This window comes from Buteo buteo, chromosome 4, assembly GCF_964188355.1.
Source record: "Buteo buteo chromosome 4, bButBut1.hap1.1, whole genome shotgun sequence".
NCBI classification, from domain to species: Eukaryota; Metazoa; Chordata; class Aves; order Accipitriformes; family Accipitridae; genus Buteo; species Buteo buteo.
In genome coordinates, this window is record NC_134174.1 from 23,153,473 (window position 1) to 23,177,100 (window position 23,628).

Genomic DNA, 23,628 nt, shown 5'->3' on the forward strand with positions numbered 1-23,628 from the left:
AAGCTGTTTCCCTCTCAGCAGTAATGCTGACACCATTGTATAACACAGTACATCAAAGAGTACCGTAGCCATTTAAAAGTTGAGAGATTATTTTACATCATCTTTTCATGGCTCAGGCCAACATATTCTCAAGTTTAGAGTTCAAATTTGAACAGTAGGAAACTGAAATGTTTTGGTAGCTATGCCTCACATTCTGCTTGAATCAAGGTCTGTTCCATCCTTATAGACAGTATCTTTTCAGACTGATAACAAATCTTTCCTCGTGGCAGATGATAACAGTGACTATATAGGAAGTATCCCAGATCTCTAAAGGGAAGCGCACTGGCTTGTCTTCTCTGTGTAGTGTTACCACAGCAAGAGTAGGTGGATACATGAACATCCCACTGTGCCAGATTCACCTTGTATGTTTAACTGCATTTGGGACAGTAACATAAATGTTTGGGTCACTCATAGTTTCCCCAGGTATTATCAGCCAAGGCATACTGGAGTCAGCCCTGAATCAGTCACAAGCCCACCTTGGTGCTGGTTCTGCAGTGCAATTTAGACACATCTGCTGCTGCATACTTCTATACATAAGTTCTTACCTGCTGGTATTGCCCCTGGAAAAGTTAACATGTTAGGTTTTATTTCAGGATTAAAATTCTTGACAGTTAAGAATGACAGAGGGAGAGCGGAGGTCGGATGCTGAGATCAGAGAGATTCTAGTAAAGATGCAGTATTACCTATGGATGACATTGTAGTCTGTGAGGGTGCAAATACGGAAATAATTGTCAATAATGATATATAAGAATTGTGGAAGGACTACACCGTATTGTTATCCAGGAGAAACTAACTGAAACCTCACCAGAGAGGGTTGCAGTTGAATTAAAAAAAAAAAAAAAAAATAATGTGGCAGAATAGTTCATAGTAAGATTCACCGTGAACACAGAAAGAGCAAATGAAAGGTGAAAGGTAGAAGGAGAGTTTGTATGTATGCGTGGGAGGGATTGGAAAGGGAGGTACATATGTCATCACTGCTCTACCTTGTTGCCCTTCTGAGATGCCCTCCTGAGATACCTCAGAGATGGTCCTCTAAGTTACCTTCCTACTGCACATTTCTGTGGGAGTCAGCAAAATCCTGCAGTACCATATGAATCCTTCAGGTAGACAAAGAAGAAATTTAAAGCTTATCCAGGTTCTCACATAAAAATAGTGTTTGTGTCAGGTCTATGCCATAAATATGTAGTTACCTGCTGAAGAAACCAAGAATATTCTCTAGGTTATAGAGAAACTTCAAATACAAATTAAAAGTTTGGGTAATAGTTAGCTAAGCCACGTTAAAACCAGTCTGTGGTTTTCTTGCTGAATTCTGGTGTAAGTAAACACCTTGGTAATCAAATTGATGTCATTGTCCTGGAGGTTGAGAAGCATTGGGATATGCTACCTATCCAGGTACCTGGACCCCTGACAAGTGCCAAGTCATGCATTTTCTGCCCATGTCTTTGAGATTGCATTTTTTCCATTTCTTCCATCACCCAGGAAAGTTTCCATACAAAGGAAATGCAGGCATGCACTTCAGAGGGGAGCTGTAGGATCCTAAACAGATATTGGTTCAAATGATGAAGCATCAGGACTCCATGCCGTCATATGACCTTATATGTAAAATAAGGACACACGCATCCAAAAGAAACAAGGCAATCTGGGTCACAGTATGTACGGCTGGATTGAACCATGTAGCGGACTGGCAGGATTGGGCTTGAAAAGAAGTATGGTTAGCCTGAAATTATACAGTTGATAAAGTGCTTTGTCACATGGCAGGGTGTTGTACATAGCACAGGATGCCTATGGGGTCATAAGACAGTCCTACTTGTGCCTGCAGGAACAACTGTGGGGGGGGGTTGGCACTAGTCCTGTGGCACTAAACAGATGCCCTGGTGCAGAACTTCCTTCAAGTTAAGAATATGCCCCTGCCTGTCTTTCCTTGCATGACCCTGATTTGATAGATTCAACTGCTTGCTGGGTGTAAAGATCTGCTGTATCTGATAGATGGAGCCGTTGAGCAAGACGATACTGGCATTGTAATGAGAATGTGTCAAAACATGGATCATAGGGAGGCAAAAGGGAGAACTAAAGTCATGACACTTCACAAGGCTATGCTATTGTGGTAATTCAGTGGGAGAAATGAAGATATGTTTGCCCTGACATACTTTTTTTCCCCTTGGTAAATCTGCAGCTAGACAGATGTGAAATAATGGTGAGTTTTTACCAGTTCTGCTCTCTAGGAAGAACATAGGGAGCCCATAATAACAATGCTTATAGAAACTAGATAAGCATTTGCATAGCCTAAAAGAGGTGCTAGTTCTTCCCTTTCTCTTCTGAATTGGTGTGCTCAGGTCACTTGAGATGATAGGTGCACAGACACTGAGGTAAAAGAGCTGAGATTTTGCATATGTGCATTAATCTGAGCCCAGAGAAAGACTGCCACAGTGAAATTCAGAGCATGCAAAGTCACTTAACTAGAAACCAATAAAAACACTGTTGGTAGCCAGCATAAATGAATCTGGCCAGGTTTATACAGCAATCATGTGCCATCACAGAGGGACATGAAATGTCCCAAAGCAAAGTTCTGTTTGCTAAATTGCTGGTATTCTCGTAGTTTCTATTGAATCAGTGTCTTCTGCTATTTGACATATTTTTGACACTCCTTATGTAAAATTAGATAATAGTCTGTGGAGTAGGGACAGTTGCTCTGTGTTCTGTGTTTGTGCACGTCCTAATATAGATAGTGTGAATATATTGCTTAAGGTTTTTTATTTTGTTACTGTTTATATTAGACTTTTGTCTAAGATGATCAATTTCACTATGCACCAGATTCCTTTGTGTGTGTGTCGTGGTTTAACCCCAGCCAGCAACCAAGCCCCACGCAGCCGCTCACTGACCTCTCTCACAGTGGGATGGGGAAGTGAATCAGAACAGTAAAAGTGAGAAAATTCGTGGGCTGAGATAAAGGCAGTTTAATAGGTAATGCAAAAGCTGCACATGCAAGCAAAGCAAACCAAAGAATTCATTCCCCACTGCCCACGGGCAGGCAGGTGTTCAGCCATCTCCAGGACAGCAGGGCTCCAGCACGCCTAACGGTGACTTGGGAAGACAAATGCCATCACTCCCAACGTCTCCCCTTCCTTCTTCTTCCCCCAGCTTTACATGCTGAGCATGACGTCCTATGGGCTGGGATACCCCTTGGGTCAGTTGGGGTCAGCTGTCCCGGCTGTGTCCCCCCCAACTCCTTGTGCCCCCCCCAGCCTCCTGCTGGTGGGGTGGGGGGAGAAGCAGAACAGCCCTTGGGTCTGGGTAAGCACTGCTCAGCAGTAACGAAAACATCCCTGTGTTATCAACACTGTTTTCAGCACAAATCCAAAACACGGCCCCATACTAGCTGCTAGGAATAAAATTAACTGCATCCCAGCGAAAACCAGCACAGTGTGATTGGTGGGTCACCAGCATTTCAGCAGTAGTGTGGATTATACGTACATATGAAAAATAGAAGGGAAAATGTATGTTAGAGACTCGTCTCTGTATTCCTACTGCCTCCAGCAGTTTATAAGCTAACTGCTCTTGAGGTGTTTCTTCTCCCCCCTTTCACTCTGTCCTTGAACTTTTCCAGGTTGTTGTCTCCAACCCTGGAAATCCCTGTCCTCTGCTTCTGTTTTGGGTAATCTAGATTATGATTGTTGGCCTAGATTATGAAGCAGTATAGGCTTTTTCAAAAGTCTTATTTTTGAAAAGTCCTATTTTGAAAGTCCTTTTGGAGTGGACTTTGAAAGGGTGTGGGTTAGATGCAGCGCAGACCGTATTGTGTGTAGCGTACAACATAACCTCTGCACTGCAGCTAGGAGACCCTGGCGCCTGGGTCTACTGTCCATTTCAGGTTAGTGGGGGTTTTGTCCTGCTCCAGAGCTAGGTAAGGAATTCACAATGGCCTTCTGCAATGAATGAAATCTGACAGAAAAACTCTACTGGAGCAGTGTCCTAATGAATTATAGAACAAAAAGAATCAGAGTGACACCAAGGCAAGTAAACACTCAAGTGAAACCTTTAGAGATTAGTAGTAACGGGGGGGGGGGGGGGGGGGGAGGAATACTTTTATAATGTACATATTTTAAAGTCTAATTTTGGCCACTTATACTGGAGTTTAGTTAATTTCTTTTTCTGAACGATCAGAGAGAAAATTAATGAGAAAATATTTTTATTATTTTATATGTTTTGGTCAATTCACCACTTGGAGCAATTCAGTGTAAATTCATTGAAGTCAAGAGAGCAACCACCAGTGGGTTTATCCTGCTGTCATTAAACTTATTCTGACATAAGGAATGGATTCAGTAAACATTTCCAGATAAGGCTAGTACCCAAGTACAGCCATTGTAAGATTTCTGTTCATAAATCGCAACTGAAATACGTGCTAAGGGCTGAAGGGACTTGTTTGATTGTTTGTTTTTCTTTTTGTCATTCCATTTTAGCTGCTTCCTTGCTCATTACATTGGTCCCATTAGCATAATGTATTGGTTGTGTTTGCACAGCTTTTCCTGCCAAAGGCTGCCCTGCAGTTGTACAGCCATTGGGGTAACCAGCTGTTACTTACTTAAGCCTCCATCATTTTGTATGACAGAGTAACTTAATTATGCCCTGCTTGAAGATGCTAAACAAAATTATCTTCTGAACAAGTGTACTTCACTTAATATTTGTCTCTATCAGGTACTTGAACTCTGACACTTAAGCCATATGCACTAAATAAACAAACACATTTTAAAACTAAACCTAGTAGCAAGTTAATTATTAGAGTCAGAGATTGTTTTACAGTATTTCTAGAGCACAATTTTCTCTTTAGCTCAGGTATAATGCATATTTAAAAGACTTCAGGAAACAGAAACTAAAATGCAGATAATAGCATAATAAACTAGCAATTAAGGTTTAACTTTTTCTATGTTTTGTGAATATAGGAAATAGATCTTCAGTCAGTATTGGTCATTTTAAAAAGGCAGGATTGTAATACTCTATAAATTTCAAATCTGGACAAGAAAAATACTGCTTTCTACTCAGCAATATATTCTAGTTATAAGAAGGTGTCAGTCAACAACAATGGTCTTCCTGTATTATAGCAAACCATTTAGTTGTTTTTTTTTTAAACCTGGAGTATGAATTAAATCTAAACCATACTTTTTTTGTTTTCCTGGTAACATCTTTCCTTATTCTTTATAAGGCAGCTTGCTTTCTTTCCCTTTTTCATCACTAGACAATTATGAGTATGAAAGTGACAATTTTGGGGTTGCCAAGTGGCTTCTTGAGTTTTAAGTGTTCCAAAATGTTAGCTCCCATATTTTCAAATGGATTATAATCGAAGATGCACCAATCTACATGAATTTATTTTGAATAGTTGTCCACCTGTCACATTTGCTAGTTGATATAGCCTCAGGGTAAATACAATCTGCATTCAAAGTAGATACCTGAAGACTGAATTAATAATAAACAATTTTTATAAAATAAATTTTGCTAAAAATTATACAAGTGCAAAAATAAAATTATTCTTTAAAATGTGCTGCATCTTATCTAGATGATTGGATCCAAGTTGTGCAAATCAGAATGCATTTGACCAAAGATAGTTTTAATTTTCTAAGTATTTGAAAGGAGTATGAAAGTGATTTTAAGGCTGGACTACAACTCTGGTAGAAAATCTTTGGAAATCTTATAATAAAGGAATATTTTTTTATTAAATAGAATTGGAAATATTGTTGAAATTCACTGTTGTACAGAGTATCCAGCTGTAGTCCAATAAATATGATCTTTTGTTACTAGGAAAAGGCTACAGGCTTTGTATCGACTTGTCAATGTGGGCTTTCAGGATATATTTTGGCTTGTATCCTGAGCTTTTGTTAGTTGTGATAACAATTGTCCAGCAGTCAGGAGACTACTGCCTAATTTGTTTCAGCTTAGCTCTCTGAATACTGGATATGGTAAAGATCTAGCAAACCTGTGAATCCACTCAGTAACAAAGTAACTGGGACTTAATTTCAATTAATAAGCAGTTAATGGGTGGAGATAGACTGATTGTAGTTGGGAACTCATTTTTAAAAAGAGCAAATAAGCACACAGTGTTAGAAAATGTGTAAAAGTAACCTCAGCTGGACCCAACACTAAGGGGATGGAACACTGGCCATCAACATCATGCACCTTCTCCTGGTGAAGGAACTGGGATGCTGACAACTCAACATAACCTCCCCTTCCCTCTATTCTTCTTGTGGAGGGCTTAGGAACCAGAGGAGCATGGACAGGTTGTGTATCACTGGAGAAAAGGGACTGATACTCTAAAGTTCATGTATAACACATTAGCTACATTATTAATGCGATTTTCCTGTAATAATGAAGTAATTTGAACAGTAAAAGCTAGTATCATTGTAAATGTATTAATATTTGCCATAGTTTTGATTAGGCTGTTCAGATTTTAATTAGACTAACAATAAATTCTTTGCTTGGCATTTTGCCCATAAGAAGATCTTAAGTGTAACACAATATACCATAAAAATCCTACTTCTACATTATGTTGAAGATTCAATTAATGTATAACATAATAACTACTTTTAAATAATCTCCTTCCTCATTTTTTTCATGCAGCACAGACTTTTTCCAATATGGTTATTTAATATTGACTTTTATTTACTGGTATTTGGAGATTTCTTAGCTTAGTGTTACAAATTGTGAGTATCTACTTTCTACCTGAGCTTTTGGAGTTCAGTACTCCTGAATATCAGGACTGACATACACATTACAACATAGTAGAGATTGGTCTTTGGTCAGTGACTGACTACTGTGGCTCTATTTATAGTAAGGTTGATGAGATGAATGGATCACATGGCCCTTGAAAAACCATAATACTGCAATAAATTGTGTGCTGTGGTAAATGTAAGCTGTATGATAGTGGGATATCTAACCTAACATGAGAAGAAAAAAGAATCAAATTACCTAATGATATTTTAAATTATTTTGAAGGTCTGCAAGTCAGTGCTAGCATTTTCTATGAGATGTATGTCCTGAGAATGGACCACAGTAAAGAAGCAGAATTTAGTTTGTTACTGTTCTTAATAAAACATTGTAATAACTGTTGCAGATGAAGTAAAGCTGAACATTTTTTTTCCTTAAAAAACATTGCTCATTCCCAATGAATGGCATATTTGATGATGCAAGACTTCTTTCAGTCTAATCTTCTCCATCTTTTGCCACAAACCAGCATAATTTCTGATGTCAGTGTTCTATGATGTTACCTCTAAAACCACAGATTAGGTCTACAGGGGTTACACATCAACAGAAAGCTTTTTCAAATGTAGCAATTACAGAAAACCTAGTGCATCTGAAACTTGTACACTGAAATAAACAAATGGAAGAGAAAGGAACAAACCCAAGGAGTTTAAACAACCAAAAAAGGCCAACTTTCTAGAATTTTATGGTTAGAGGTGATATTTGCCAATAGAAATTACAACTGGCATTAATGTCTACCATGTTGAGAATGTACCACGTTGCTATGAATCATAGAATCATAGAATAATGGTTTGGGTTGAAAGGAACCTTTAAAGGTCATCTATTTCCAACCCCCCCTGCCATGGGCAGAGACACCTTCCACTAGACCAGGTTGCTCAAAGCCCCATCCAGTTTTGCCTTGAACACTTCCAGTCATGGGGCATCCACAGCTTCTGTGGGCAACCTGTTCCAGTGCCTCACCACCCCCACTGTAAAAACTTTCTTCCTTACATCCAATCTAAATCTACCACTTTCAGTTTAAAACTGTTGCCCCTTGTCCTGTCACTATGGGCCTCGGTAAAAAGCCTCTCATCTCTCTTATAAGCCCCCTTTATGTATTGAGAGGTCTCAATAGGGTCTCCCTGGAGCCTTTTCTTCTCCAGGTTGAATAATCCCAACTCTTTCAGTCTGTCTCCATAGGGGAGGTGTTGCAGCCCTCTGATCATCTTCGTGGCGCTCCTCTGGACTCACTCCAACAGGTCCATGTCTTTCTTGTACCGAGGACCCCAGAGCTGAACGCAGTACTGCAGTGGGGTCTCACCAGAGCGGAGTAGAGGGGGAGAATCTCCTCCCTCGAACTGCTTGTCACACTTGTTTTGATGCAGCCCGGGATGTGATTGGCTTTCTGGGCTGCAGGCACACATTGCTGGCTCATGTCCAATTTTTCATCCACTGGTATCCCCAACTCCTTCTCTGCAGGTCTGCTCTCAATCAGTTCATCCCCTGGTCTGCATGGATGTCTCCTGCGTTGTCCTCTTAGACTCTATCTAAAATAGTAACTATGCATTGTCAAGAATATTCACAGGCCATGAAGCCAGTTGTCATAGTCTCGCTAGGTTTTTAATATTAAAATCTCTTAATCTCTCAGCAAGAACAGTGTGGGTATATCAACATTACATAGTGAGAGTCATCCCAAACTGTGGACAAACTCCTGGGAAGGGTTTGGGACAGTGTGAGTTGGTCCAGGCCCAGGCCCACGCATGCCAGGAATGGTCTTACAGTTTAACAATGCAGGCAGTAAAGTCCTGGTGCCCAGGCCTATACCATCACATTGTTTCATTGTCTACCATATAGACACAGTGGTAGAGTATTATATTTATATTAGTTGTTCCCCAGCCCTAGAGATCAACTATTCCTGTTTTTATTTGATACTTTACAATGGTATCCTGATACCCTCTGTGTGACAAAGGAATCGTGTCTTGTTAGGAAAGAGATGTGCCTGAAATGAAGAAGTACACAGAGTTGGACAGCCATTACTGGTCCAAGGAGAAGTTGCTCCCAAATGACAGGACAGATTAGCAAAGCTTGGTGAAGTGAATGTCTTAAAATTTCCATTACCAGGGAGTTTCAGGAGTTGTGTTTGTTTGGGATACAGCTGTCCTACTCTACCTCTGTGGTAAAATCAGGTATGAAATGAGAAGTCACTGGAAAATGTTTGGATGAACTAAGGTTAGTTTTAGGCATGTGGTGAAATAACACTTTGGAGGGAGAACTATGCAATGCAAACTTTGCAATGTGCAGTTGTGGAACATATCATTTCCAATGAGCAGTTGACAACTCTTGAGTTCTCTGTATCTACTTGCCTTAAAATAATAAATACAATGCTGAAAAAAGACATAGTAAAACCATTCCTTTCTTTGCATAAAATAATTTATGGGTAGAAAGGGAATACTTATAATATTGCAGGAAAGGTCAAAATTAGGCTTAAGTGGAAAATCTGAACAGTGAAATCATTACCATAATTCTGTTTCTGAAATGCAGGTATATACGTGTTCCACTGAGGCTACAACCTTTATAGCTCCTCTCGCATCCAAGCTTTAATGAAAGTTCATACTTTTTAAAGCTGGCACACATTTAATTTGAAATCAGTTATTAGATCTTTCCTTTCTCTTAAAGTTTCTGAAAGCAACTGAAATGTACAGATAAAAATAGAGGATTTGTTTTCTCAGTTTTCTCTGCAATGTACAGAATTACAGCGTACGTTTACTGCTTGAGACAACCGAATGAATGTTGTACTTTCATGTTTGTGAGAAGGCTTGACGTTCTCTCTCAAAGCCTCATTTTAATTGGTAGTTTGGTAAGGAATGTTTTTAAAAGGTTAAAAAAGATATATGTTAAGTAGTTTCCTATGTTTTCTAACTGAACAAATGTTTGAAGATGACTCATTCTATGAAGTTTAATAATCTTGTTATACGAGCAAAACAATGACTGACTTGCACCTGTAATGTTTTTCTTCAAGAAAAGATGAATTTTCTTCCCACAGGTCCAGACAGAAAAGTATGTTGTGCACTGAAAGCAATAAAAATCTGTAGGTGTAAGCTGATGGGGATGGAGGTTCTGCAGAGAAGCATGAATCCTTTTGTTAGTTATTGGCACCTTATGCATGACTTTAAAAGAAGAAAGGGACTGTCTTTCTAAGCCTTCTAGATTATGGCAGCAGAGTGAGGATGGCTAGGAATGTTTTCACTGTTTTTCTGAAACTAAAAAGAGTCGTGCTCTCTCCACCACAAACGGAGAGGGACCATTTTGCTGTCTTTTCCAATCTGTGGGATGCCTTGATAGATGGCATGTATCTTTATTTATGACATTATAATTTATCTTCTGTTAATAAATGATCTGGTAAAGGCTTTCAACAGCTGGGAGTGAAGGCAAGAGAGGGGAAAGGGAATGAGAGCAAAAAACCCCCGTGGGAAATGAAGTTTGCTGCAGTTCTGGCCTTAAAAAATGAAGCTGGCTGAAGGAGCTGAGAAGATTCACATAAGAGACATAAAGTATTTGGTAACAAGGATAAGGGAAAAATTAAATCATAATTCAATCTTCTGCTCTGTTACTGGCATTGTGGGACATGTTCAGGAGTGCCTATCTGGGTATATCTGTCTCAGCGGGATGGTTTATACTCCAGTGTTTGATACCGAGGTTGTTTCTTTAGCCTGTGGAGAAAGGCACTTCTAAAGGGCAAATTGTATAGAATTAGCCATTAAGAGACATTAGACCAGCTGCGTCTTTTTAAACATCCACTTCTCTTTGGAGTGCAAGTAGTGGAGATGGATCTACACTAGGCACCCTGACAGCTTGAGATGTACCAAGAATTCCCTCTGTGGTTTAGCACTTCTCTGACTGCTGGACTTGTTCATCTTCTGTGTTACAACTGCTAGCAGTTAGAGAACTTGCACCGAAGTGGAAAACTTAGATCCAATTCATTCAAGAAATTACAATAGCCATATCTCCCACCTATCCAGGATATACTATTAAAACCAGATTAGGGAACAGGCTGCGTGGGAGGTACCCTCTATTTGACCTATTACAACTGAGCAGAAAAGAAAAACAAATAGCCTGAGAAAACTAGCAGTTCTGGAGAGACCCTGAATATAATCTTATGTGTCAAAGTAGGGGAGGACTCAAACCAAGGAAGCAACCTGGACAAAAGTTGTGACAGTACCACTATTTTTTTTTCTCTAATGGAAATGGTTGCTTTGTGTTGAACTCAAGGCATGCCGTGTGCATGACATCATTGCCTCTGCAAGCACCAAACTGATGGGGGACTACTGGAGACTTGGAGGATATTTCAATTCTAAGCAGTGAAGCCTAGCTGAGAGGTAGTCATTCAGCTACCTGCACTGGGACAATTCGGTGCACACACCTGCTTTGATGCATAGAAATTTTTCAGGTTACTAAGGAGGCAATTCATTTTCAAGTACTTCCAAATTGAAGAAACCATCAGAGTATCTGTGTTTTTATAAAATAGCCTTTTTTGGTGCTCCAGTATTTCCTGTGTCATATTTTAAGTTTCAAAGTAGAAAGAAGGAGATATGTAGTCCTAGAATCAACGGTAGAAGATAGAAAATCCCTAAATATCCACACAGCCATTATCTATTTAGCCGCTGAGGCAGTCAGAGGCTATATTACCAAGCTTGTAGGATCCTTCTGATGAGGAAAGGGTCTAGGTCATTTATGAGATAGACAGATCATGTGTCTGAGTGGGGGTCTAGATCATTTACATGAGACACAGTCTGTTGTGAGGGACTCTTTGTCAATTGTGGAGGTGGAAAACGGTATATAAGAAGTCCTGTATCAGTTCTGGTGTGGGGTTGGGGTGGGGGATGCAGACAGGAAGGTATTTAGGTCTCAAGTTTTTCCCATAGTATAAAGATTTTTTTTTTCATGTGCTACCATGATTTTACTTTTCTGTCTTATATCTTCTGACTGTCAAGAACAAGGAGAATAGATACAGCAGTCTTTGTTACATCTGTGAAAGGCATTATTGGACAAAAAGTTTGTAGTTCAGAAGGGACTTTAGTGTGAGGAATGCTGAAATTCATTTCTGTGTAACTATGAAGCATTGTGAGAAAGGGACCTTTATTCTCCTGTAACTTAGAGCGAGCTACCACTGTGAGACACATGAAAAATTATTCAGACCTCATATCTTATTAAACTGAACTACTTTTGTTACTCCTTGATTTTTAGAGCAGCTAATTCTGTAAAAGTTACAGGTAGTTATGTTCCCAGAATAATAAAAGTACCCAGAATGCACAGCCATAAAACCTCATTGTCCTCTTGTCAGGGATAAAACAAGATAAGAGACAGACAAAAGTCAAACCAAGTGTGTGGCATCCTGTTTGCTAGACTTGTGCTTCATCAGGCTGCAAGAAGGGGGATTCCAAAGATGGGAAGGATTAGATGCAGGGGATGTTCCTGTCCTATAAACAGACTCTCAGCCTGCAAAAGACCATTTAAAAAGAAGTAGGGCCTGTTGCGATAGGGCAAGGGGTAATGTAAAAGAGGGTAGATTCAGACTAGATATAAGGAAGACATTTTTTATGATGGGGGTGGTGAAACACTGGAACAAGTTGCCCAGAGGAGTTGTGGTAGATGCCCCATCCCTGGAAACATTCAAGGTCAGGTTGGACAGGGCAACCTGATCTAGTTGAAGATGTCCCTGCTTACTGCAGGGGGCTTGGACTAGATAACCTTTAAAGGTCCCTTCCAACCCAAACTATTCTATGATTCTATGATTCTGATAGGGAAAGGAATCAGACCCATACTGTCATTGACAACTAGTCTCCAGCTGAGTATGCAATTGCATTAGCAAATGGAGTCAGACTGATGTACACACCACACACAATGTGTACATGTAAGTATATGTTCAAAGCCTTCCTCTCAAGGTCTAGCAAGTTTCTTGAAGCCCTTCTTTTTCATTAGCTTCATTAAAGAGAAAAGAGTAAGGGTGATCCATGCAAAACAGGATCCCTGAGACCAAAGCTCTCTAAAGACTATACTTGCTATTTGAAAACTGTTCCATCAGAAAATTCCCAACTCTAGTTTTACTGTTTCAGTAATTATAGTAGCTGGTTCAAAACCACAGCAATCATTGGAAATAAATCCTACTGCATATGAACTGTAATCTGCAACGTGAAACTATCTGTGATTTGGATGTTAAATAGACTGTTGTGCTGGTCATTTCAATTAAATCCACAGAAAATACATTAGATCTGATGATATAGCTCATGCAAAATACCTGCACTGAGTGCATTGAAATCCGTGGGTTTTTATTATTTCAGTGAATGCATGATCAGATTTAGACTTGATTCACTTATGGAACTTACTTGAATGTAAACCTTCAGGCAGACACTGTTTCTCTTTAGTATTCATAAGAGCTTGGCACTGTGGGACTTCTTATCACAAAAAAGTCATTGAGATCTACCATAATGCACATATTTGTTGCTAATATGACTGGTACTATTACATGAATGTATGTATTTTACCCTGTAACATCCAGAGGTTCTTTATCCTTTTTTATCACCTAACTCTTATACTGAACCATGAGAGGAAGATGAGCCTTACAGCTTGGATACTTGATAAGGACTTAAAAAATGCATATTTAAATGCCAGGCATTGTTACAGATTACGTGGGTGAGGCTCAGCTAGCCACTTAACTGCCATGAGTTGGATTTGAAAAAATGGTAAGGCTTCAAAAAAGGATTTTTTATGTTTAATGGAATTTTTGTATGCAATACAATTTGTTAAAGATATTACTTGCATTGATTTCAGTTTTGAAAATCCCATTAGGAAATATATGCATCCTTAGGAACCAAAATATTTTTGCTTTTGGACACCACTTAATGCAATGCTTAACCCTAAAAGCCACTGCTGTACCAGTTTAATTGGAGATCAGCCAATTTGGTTCAGAGTGAAATGGATATATCATTGGTACTGTTTGCATGTGAATGTGTATCTGCACAGAGGTCCTTCCACAGAAGTCTGAAAAAACTGCTTATTAATGTAACCATGTGAGGTTTTTATTAGAAGTGTTCATGCACAATGTATGCCAAGCTCTGCTTTCAGGCACACCAGTCATTTTGGAGATTGAAAGGCATGGAATTATTTCACTGGTGTAAGAAAAGACTGTATTGTGTATATTTCCTGATGTATTGTCTTGATGTATTAGTGAAATGAAGGAAGGTGTTGCTCCAATAACTTTCCTCAGCACAATAGGAAGACAAGCCTGATGGTGCTGTCCCTAAAAGGAGGTTCAGCTTCTTACAAATTTTGAAGCATTGTCAGTCTTTTCTTAAAGAGTAAATCGGGGTATCCCTCATTTTATGGTAATATTTGGCAGTTTTCTGTACAATTATACAGGTACTTTGCAAGGTGGTTCGGAGCAAGACTCCACTCTTCCAAAATACATCTGTCACATTTCTCACCTAGCATTGTTTTAAATGAGAGCACAGTTCATTTGTGATCTCGAAGGAGAAAGTATCTAATGGAAAAACTTTGTAAGCTGAAAAACATTAAAAAACGTTCAACTATAATAGTGACTGCACACCAGCTTATTATATCTCTACTTTTCTGCCAAGGGCCAAGTTACCCAAGGGCACTTAATAAAAACAGATGATCTGAAGCTGACATTGCAGACAGACTTACTACCTTATCTCCAGGTTAATGCGATAGTATTGGCCAGTGCTTAAAATCATGCCTGACAACACTGTCAGTGAATCCTCTGCCAAGGCAGTAAGCAGGTTTTACTGCAGTATCTTTTTCAGTATTACAACATGATTACTGAGAGATTTCCTACTTAGTTTAGGAAACCACACACAACTGTAAAGTAAAATTGTCTAATAAAATATAACTTCCTAAGAAAAAATAAATATTGAGCAGAACTATAGTTACTATTTCTGATACACTATCTGAATACTTCTCCAAATAGAAACTTCTCTCTGCTGTCCTTATGGAGTTATCATCGTAATTTTCTTTTATGGGTCTATGGAAGACCATAGTTGCTTTCTTTTTGTAGGTGATAACAATAGCCGGACTCACTCAGGAATGTCAGATTTTTCCTTTGTATCTATAGGGAACTGAGTCCTCTGTGATCTGATTTCATGTTTCCCCAATTTTCTGATTTCTTAGTTAGGACTGTGACATATTAATATGTTTATTGTGTGCCAAGAGAGCATCGGGACTAGAATTCAACAGTAAGGTGGAAAAGTTAAAAACAAAAAAAAACCCCAAACCCAACAAACTCAAAAATATTCATGCTTCACTACAGAGAAACTATTTGTTTTTTCCCAAGCTTGAAACTCAAAGAGTATATCAAAGTTTTCATTAGATTCTGCATTATGCCTGCTGCCACTTGAGCCATGCTGCACACACTACTGAATCACCACCTGGCATATTGTTGTAGAGGTTTCTGTGTATTAAAGGCTAACCCTATTGTCACTCCTCTTTTACTGTACAGACATATTTGTTTCTTTTCTGGAAATGTGGTTGCTACAGCATCTTGATTACTTCTGTGAGAATGAAGTTTAATAAATATTATGTTGTTTCTACCGCCTACTCTTAATGTTAAAAAACCAACATGAAATAGCCATACTTGTCTATAATTAAAGGCAACCAAAGTCAAGGGTCCTTCTGATATATGTACAGAAAAGGAAGAGTGTTATTGGTTCCCTTTCCACCTAGTATTTTTGAGTTAAATACTTTATTTTCCTTCTTATATTAAATCAATATAACAATGATTTTTTATGTTGTTTCTTTCCTTCCCCAGATGTACATCCAGACAACAACACTTACTGTCTCCATGAGTTTAAGTGCTTCTGTGTCTCTGGGCATGCTCTACATGCCCAAGGTTTATATTATCATTTTTCATCCAGAGCAGAATGTTCAAAAACGGAAGCGGAGCTTCAAGGCTGTAGTGACAGCTGCCACAATGCAAAGCAAACTGACCCAAAAAGGAAATGACAGACCAAATGGCGAGGTCAAAACTGAACTGTGTGAAAGTCTTGAAACCAACAGTAAGTCATCTGTAGACTTTCCCATGGTCAAGAGTGGCAGCACTTCCTAATAGATGTACGTTCACAAGAATGCACTTTCTTTTAATAATAAACTTTATTCTTTTTCTTACTTGTTCTGCATGAATCCAGAGATGTGTCAGAATTCATGTACTGCTGAATGCAGGAATGCCTAGAGTTGTTTCAAACAAATTGTTTTTCACAGGAAGCTAGTAAAAAAAAGAAATAAATGCACAAGCAGATTTTGGAAAGCCACATCTTTTTTAAATGATCTGTTTTAGCTAGTGCTAATTTGATGTGTTGTGCATTGCTGTGCCAGTCATGGTCTGTCCTGACAGTTCATGAGGTGTATTTATGGTCATCATTGTATATTCAAAACTCAAAGGCTGTTGAAAAAAAATATAATGAAAACAGTTAACTTTGTTTTTATTTTGCAGTTAGATACGGAAGTGAAAATAATGCTTTTTACCTTTCCACCTTAACTTAATATTTGTTGACTTGTTCATTTATCACAACTCATGAGTACTAACGCTTCCCAGAATAACATTTCCCATCCAGATTTTTGGTTGTGGTCTTACTCATCTTGGTACAAAATTGTGGTAACTCGTATACAGCTTAATCATTACATGTTCTGATACATCGTGGGTTAGTAACGGGAAAAAGTTCTTTCCCATGTCAGAAAAGTTCCTGAACCTTGCCACATCTCTAAATTGCTCTGGTATAGAAGAAAACAGAGGTTATACCTTCCATTCCACCACATGGCATACAGTCTTATAAACTGGACTTCACAATAATAATAATCAGATATGAGTAGAGCCAGTAACTTTACCCTAGAGCTTAGTAGTCATGGAGAATTGGTTTCTGTTGAGGAGGTAGAGGTCACATGGGATGGACAGCAGCTGTTACAGTTAAAGACAATTTTTTCAGTCATTTTACTGCAAATGAGTGGGGTTTTTTTAAATTTTTATTACTTTTTAATGATGTTGACAAGAGATTCAATAGTACTATTTTGCTTGACCACATTCAGACAAATCAGTACCAAGTTTGCAGAAAAATATTGTACTAATTTCAGAAAAATGCAACCCCCCACTGAATTCAATCAGAGTTTGTCAAATTGAAGACTATATTAAAGTAGTCTGTAAGTTTACCATAATATAGTTGCTGATGCATGGAAGATACTGAGTACAAACCAATTCACTTGAAAAACTCATGACCCTTCAAAATGTATAATCTGCTAGACTGAGCTATGGGTTTATACAGCTTCAGATTATGACATATAACAAAGGACGAAAGGAGGAAGGCAATGGCATTCCTTTTGGATCAAATAATAGCATGGGAATATGAAGAACTCAATAATTTATCAAATTTTCAGAAGTCACCAAAAGAAAATTCAGAAGGGAAAGAGAGGTAGATTTTGCTGAGTTTGCAAAATTATAAACTTCTGAGGAAAGATCCAAGGAGGAATTCCACAGTAGGAAAAGAAAGACTGTTAATAATAAAGTCTTGGGTATCTGATGTTTATCTACTGCACCTAATTAAGAAATGCTGTGTCTGGTATTACTTAAACTATGATTATGCATAATTCATGGAAACAGCTACTGTTGGAAGCAAGTCTGCTTCTCCAGTAGTGTGATGTATGCAGGGTAATGCTTATTTACTGTACTCTAAACATGATTTTAACAGTAGCACATGTATATAATTCCCAGCTCACTAGGAGTATATCCTGACTAGGCTTTGATTTAGGCAGCATAATGCTTCATAGGCAAAAATTCAGTCAAGTCACCTGCACTCCAGAGAGCTGTCCCTATGTAATTGAGCTCTTGGCCTCAAGATGAATTTCTCTCTTGCCCGGAATTGTTCTGTACCATTTGGATTTGATCAGCTTCCCTCTTTTCTGCCAAAATAGTTCTTGTCAAAACTTTTGGAGGTTCTTGTGAATTATCAGTGCACATAAGTCCTTTTCATTAGGTCAATAGTAATGACTTCTCAACAGTGCAAAATTTCTTCTTGCACTGACTCAATGTGAAGTAGATCTTTCTTTTCAGCGATAGTATATGAAGCTGATGACAAACAATCAGGCTATTCCAAGAATACCAGAAGTGGTTAGTAAGTGTTTCCCACCATTTTGCAAGCACAAATATGGGTAGCGATAACAGTGCTTATAACTAGGTAAGAAATAAGATAAGAAAGTCAGGTAATTTCTTTTGCTTCCCATCCAGAGACAACTCTGCTCTGTTTGGTTTGTCCTGTTCCATGTAACAGACCCTGTTGTCCCCCATATGAACACAGTCATGTTTTTTTGTGGAAATACATTCATATTCAGTGGAAAACAAATTCTATCTGGGAAACAGGATGAAAAAAAAAATCCAGATACAATTAAAGGAGGCATAACAATGACAAGTACTTTAAATGCATATAGGTCACATCACAACAATAATTCTAAATTGCTTTAGATCCTCTTTATTTTATTCTTCTTCTTTTTTGTTTCATTCCAAAAGCAATGTAGTAACTGGAACTAGAAAAGAGTGTTCATTCCCAGAAATATTTTGAGCCAAGTCTGCTACTTTTTCTGGCCATCTATGCTTGCCAAATGTGGTTCATGTTATTACTATGAAATGCTAACAGTCTTAAAGAGCAGGACACCAGCTGCTGAAGCTTTCAGATCCCCAAACAGGAATTGTAGGCTTATTACAGTGAACTATAAAGACACTTGCAATATTTATTGAATAAAAAACCACTGTTTGGAGATGAGATTAGATTTAATACATTTCAAACTACTATCTACACTAGCTTCCTGTGCTATCATTTTTTAAAGTAACAACACTCAGAACTCAATAGGATGATTTTTGTTTCTTGATCAGTCCTAGATTAATTCTGTCAAAACTATTTAAGTGTCAGATACACAACGAAGTTACAGCAAACTAACAAGTTACTCTCAATCAGCTGAGGTGTAGTAACTACTTACTTTTGTATTTTGAGCTTGCAAATGTCCTCACATAATTCAGCTTACTGAGTTGTGATAAATCCGATTATGTTACACTGCTGTGGGCTAAAAACATACACATGAAAAGTTATCATAGAACTCAGCTGATACAGGGTAATGTGGTAAGCTAGCTTAACCTGATCACGTATCTGAGCCTATTTTCAGGGCGAGGGAAAAAAATAAGCTCTGCTCCTTCCGTCCTTTTGTTCCCAAGTGTGCAGAGTTTGCAGATGTGCATTTATTTGTTATTTCTTAGCTGGGAACAAAATCCTTTTATGCTCTAAGGAACTTGGTGCCATTTCAGCAGTCCTGCATTATTTTCAGAAGGAACTTTATGGGCCAAAGGAAAAATAGAATCCTCTCAGAAATCCAGCTGTGGGAGCATGGGAGAGTTCAGATGGGATCAGTACATCCCATCTGAAAGATCTGAAAGATGTAAATGAGGCTATATTTGCTTCAAGTGTCCCAATACATGCAAATAAAGCTATTTCAAGTTGGTGCTCAAATACTGTGATCGATTATGTGAAAGACTTGCTTAATGTGCCAAAAGCAATCCTTTCATGAATTAGCTCTTGCAGACACAAAATACTGGAGCTACCTGTGCAAGTGGAAGTAAGAAATATTATGTTTTGCAGCTTCCTTTTGATTATTCACTCATGTATATTTTCTTATGGAACAAAAATTATAGTAATATGTGAATTATAATGGTCTGGTTGTGTCTTACAAAATGGCAAATGCAATATGAGAATCAATTTGCTCAGAAACCCAAAGAAAACACGAAGAAAAAAGCAAGCAGCAAACTTAGTTATGTATACAACCTAGTATTATTTTGCAGCAATTTTAGTGATCTTTGATTTTGTTTAATCCTTGGTGCAGGAGAGAGAAACTGTCATTTCTTGGTTTCTGTAGTCTGTTCTTCCCAAATCTTTGGGTTGTTGGGCTGGATTTAGGAGTTAGCATGAAGAATCCTTTTCCTATCTATCTCAGCTCCCACCAGATTCTACATAGAAAAAAGAAATTAGAGGAAGGCAGGAAGGTATGGGAATAGAATTAAGATCTTTGAGTCTATAGACCAGACAATTTTTCTGCCGTCACAATATTTTCATCCTGCCAGCTGCAGTCTTATCATGAACAGGACATGTCTGTAGCAGACAGAATATAAAACATACTTGGGAAGCCAAATTCCTCTTTATGCAGTGTGGCATAGACCGTATTATAGAGACAAAAAAGAGACTTAGTCCCCCAGCAGTCTGATTTGCCATGTACCCAACTGGTTTAAAATTAGCGAGCTGCCTGTGAGACCTGATGTCACCACTTCCCTCTTCCCACCACTACATTAACACAACAGTGGAGACTTGAGCCGTATTTTTTACAGCACAGGGATAAGATTCAAGGGCTAGAAGCTGACACAAACTTCCATGTAAGATTCACTGTTGTTTACTTTTACAATAGTAAAGGTATTTAGCTTTCTCAACATACTGCCTCATTCTGAACAAGGGGTATCAGCTTTGCTCAAAGGAAGACGTGATCAGCTGACCATCAACATAAGGAGACCATAATAGCATGGCAGCTCTAAAATACAGCCTAGGTTCTCATGAGCATTTCTGCTGGCTTACTTATATGCAGTTGCTTTGTGTCTGAAGGCTCTCCAGAGAATATGTGCTGTAGGCACTAGCTACTCAGTTTCGCTAACTTGGAGAGATGTTTCCCATGTTAGGCTTTGCTCCTTTCAAGGAGCATAAGCCTCCTTTTAGATGGACAACCCACCACTAGCTGCAAAGTTGCCTTCAACCAGCAGAAGAGAGAGAAAAATCCAAGCTCTAAATTAAAAAGGTCTATACAGAAATCAGCTAAAATAACACCAGACAAATAGCATGGTGAAATTCTGTTACAGGTATGCTAAAACCACCCATCATTGTTCCTCTCTATTGACCTCTCCTTCCCCAAGTCATAAACAAAATAAGTTATCATCAGGAACACAGAACTTGAGATCCAACTTACTCACGGCTTGTATACATGCTTAAACTTTCTTACTTTATTCCTTGAACATGGGCCATGTTACTTGGAAAGATAGTTGGACACTGAGTTCAAATGCTAAATATGTTTTTTTCCCTCCTCTCTTGATTCTAAAAATCCTGAACTTTGTTTTTTGTTGTTGTTTATTTTTGTTTTTTTGATTTACAGCCTCTTCTACCAAGACAACTTATGTCAGTTACAGCAATCAGGCAAACTGAGCAGGGATGAAATTCACTGGAAGACCTGCAGGATGGGATCTTAACAAACATAGACTTTACCACCACCAGAATTCAGTCTTGGAAATATCAGTAGACTACATTCAAATCAATAGTCAGTCTCCTAACGGACAAGGATTAAACAAGAGGCAAAAGGCAAAAAGAGACAGGGGAAGGAAAAGTCCAGTTTTATAACATAGAGACAGTGTCAAGCTTCTGAACTGTTCACTCACAAAAGGAAGCAAATCACAAATGGAGAACAAATGTTAGCTTGTGAAAAAAAAAAGCTGTTGAAATAAATCATGTCTGATGTTATATTTGTAAGTACTTTTTTGTGATTGTGACAATTTCCTTTCCTGTCCTACATTGTTCAACTCGTAAAAGAAGAGTTTGTTTCTTGTGGCGGCTGACTGAATTAAGTCCTTGGTTATGCTAAAATAAATGCAGTGGTCAACGCATGCTAATTTTTATACAAAATAATTTATTTCTAATAATAAAGGAATGTTTTGCAAATGTTGAGACTTGTTTTGTTGCAGTTTTAAGGAAAAAAAGTCCTTACACTGTTGTCTATTGTTTGTTTAGAATGTGCAGTAAAGGTGGGTGTACAAATAAAATAATAATCATGGCATCAGAAGAATGCAGTGTAAACTCTAAGCATGTGTGTGTGTGTATGTGTGCACGCGTGCGTGTATGTACGTGCATGCCTGCATGAGTGTGCGTGTGTGTACTCTGCAGTGTGCGTGAATTTATTTGTTCAAAGCTTTGTGACTATATTTTCTAATGGAAGGATTTTTTTCCCACTTCTCACCTGGAAAGTAAGTGCATTTTATATGTTTGTAAAGTGAAGGAGTCCTGATGGTAATTATTTTGTATGATTGTATTATATTTTTGAACCTTCACTAATACTTTTGATCTTTTTCATTTCTGGAACTTACAGTTTGTAAGACTTTATAACAGCTAGACTGGATTAAGCTGAAAGTCTATTCAGCCTAGTATCCTGTCTCTGACAGGGGAATGTAGCAGATGCTTATCAATAAAGGTGACTTTGAAATAACAGGAGAGAAATCAATGGAGAATTTGGAAAGCAGTAACCTAGTGGATATATGTACTATTGCCTTATTAACACTTAAAAATCAAAGAAATAGATGTCCATCTACAATCTTCACATCTTCTAACTCCCATGTCAAATGATTATGCGTACATTAGAAATTATTATGCAAAGAGAAAAAGAAATTCATATAGATAACTATCATGTTAATAAATCCCCCCAAAGAAGTTTAAAAAAGACAGCTAGGGACTTTCCACTTTGTAACTCTACCTGTGATGTTCTTTAAGACTTTTTCACTCCATACGCTACTTGCCATTCGTCAACTCAATGGGTCTTCACAATCAGTTGGTTATTAAATGTTATTTCTCCTGAATTAGCCTGGATGGCTCCTTGTCCTTTTTTCCTCAAAGGAGCTATATTTTTATAACATATCTTAAAGAAGCTGTGGTGGGTCCTAAATTACATGAATGAAAATTGAAGTATCTGAAACTGAATCTTTTTCTGTTACAATGTCAATATTTAAAATCCAACACAGTCAGCAAACTGCATGACAGTGAATTTCCATTTTCAAAATATTTGACAAAACATAGTTAGTTTTTCCCAGCATTTAAATGCCTGGATTATTAACTGATGATTGCTTTGACATAGTGTGGTATTGTGTGTTTGGTATGTGTGATATATTATGTGAAAATTCCTTTTTTGGCTATGCCACAAGCACATCAATCCCAAACCTATAAACCAATATATGCTTAATTTCAAGCATGTGAGTAATGCAGCTAATGCAATGTGACCTGCAAAAAAAATTCATAAAAACGTTTTTAGTTCTGTTTTGTTAGCTAATATCTCATCAAATTGAAGTTTTTTGGGAAAATGAATTGATTAGATCAATGTTTTAACAAGACAGACTTTCATGTCTAGGATGGATTTCCTAAGAGAGAATGTGTTTTATCTGAAAACAAGTGTTTTGGCACAGTTTCTTTTAAAGAAACCTTTGAAAAGTTTAGTTTTCAATGCACAACAAAAAAAGTTTCAAATATTTTGTCTTCAATGTCTATACATAATAACATGAGCATAACAATATGCATTTGAAAAAGCAGTACATAGGAATTGTGTTTAAAACATTTCATATACACATAAAAATTTTATATACACATAAAATTTAGTATATGATATAGTAATATCTTCCAGTTTCACAGTAGTTGAAAGAAAATGATATTCTTAAGAGATCTACCAAGACCAATATACACTTTTTTTGGTTGAACAGTAGGGTAAAAATGGAATGCAAATTATCCTATGCATTTTCTATGTCATTCTGTCTGAAACAGGGAGTATAGTAAGCCTATGAGTGTCACTAGTATTAATGTAACTCATCAGAAAAATAAGCACACAGTATGAATTATGGAATAAACTGGGTGTTTTCAAAATACAACAGAACAGCACTGGTCTGCAGTTTTCACTTCTATAGAGTAGTTATGTACAGTTTATACATTTGCATAGAATGGTGCGTATCTGTCTCCTGTAACTGTGATCAAAAGC

At 37.9% G+C, this 23,628-nt stretch overlaps 1 protein-coding gene across 1 annotated transcript in view; it reads left to right on the top strand.

Annotated features, from left to right (window-relative positions):
• GRM8 (glutamate metabotropic receptor 8) overlaps positions 1 to 21,944 on the top strand; it is a 349,904-nt gene extending 327,960 nt beyond the window's left edge. Inside the window, exons 9-10 of the mRNA XM_075024972.1 lie at positions 15,587 to 15,833; positions 20,998 to 21,944. Coding sequence (XP_074881073.1) covers positions 15,587 to 15,833; positions 20,998 to 21,047 — 297 coding nt within the window. The 3' untranslated portion in view covers positions 21,048 to 21,944. The remainder of the gene's footprint in view (positions 1 to 15,586; positions 15,834 to 20,997) is intronic.
• Positions 21,945 to 23,628: the final 1,684 nt, after the last annotated feature.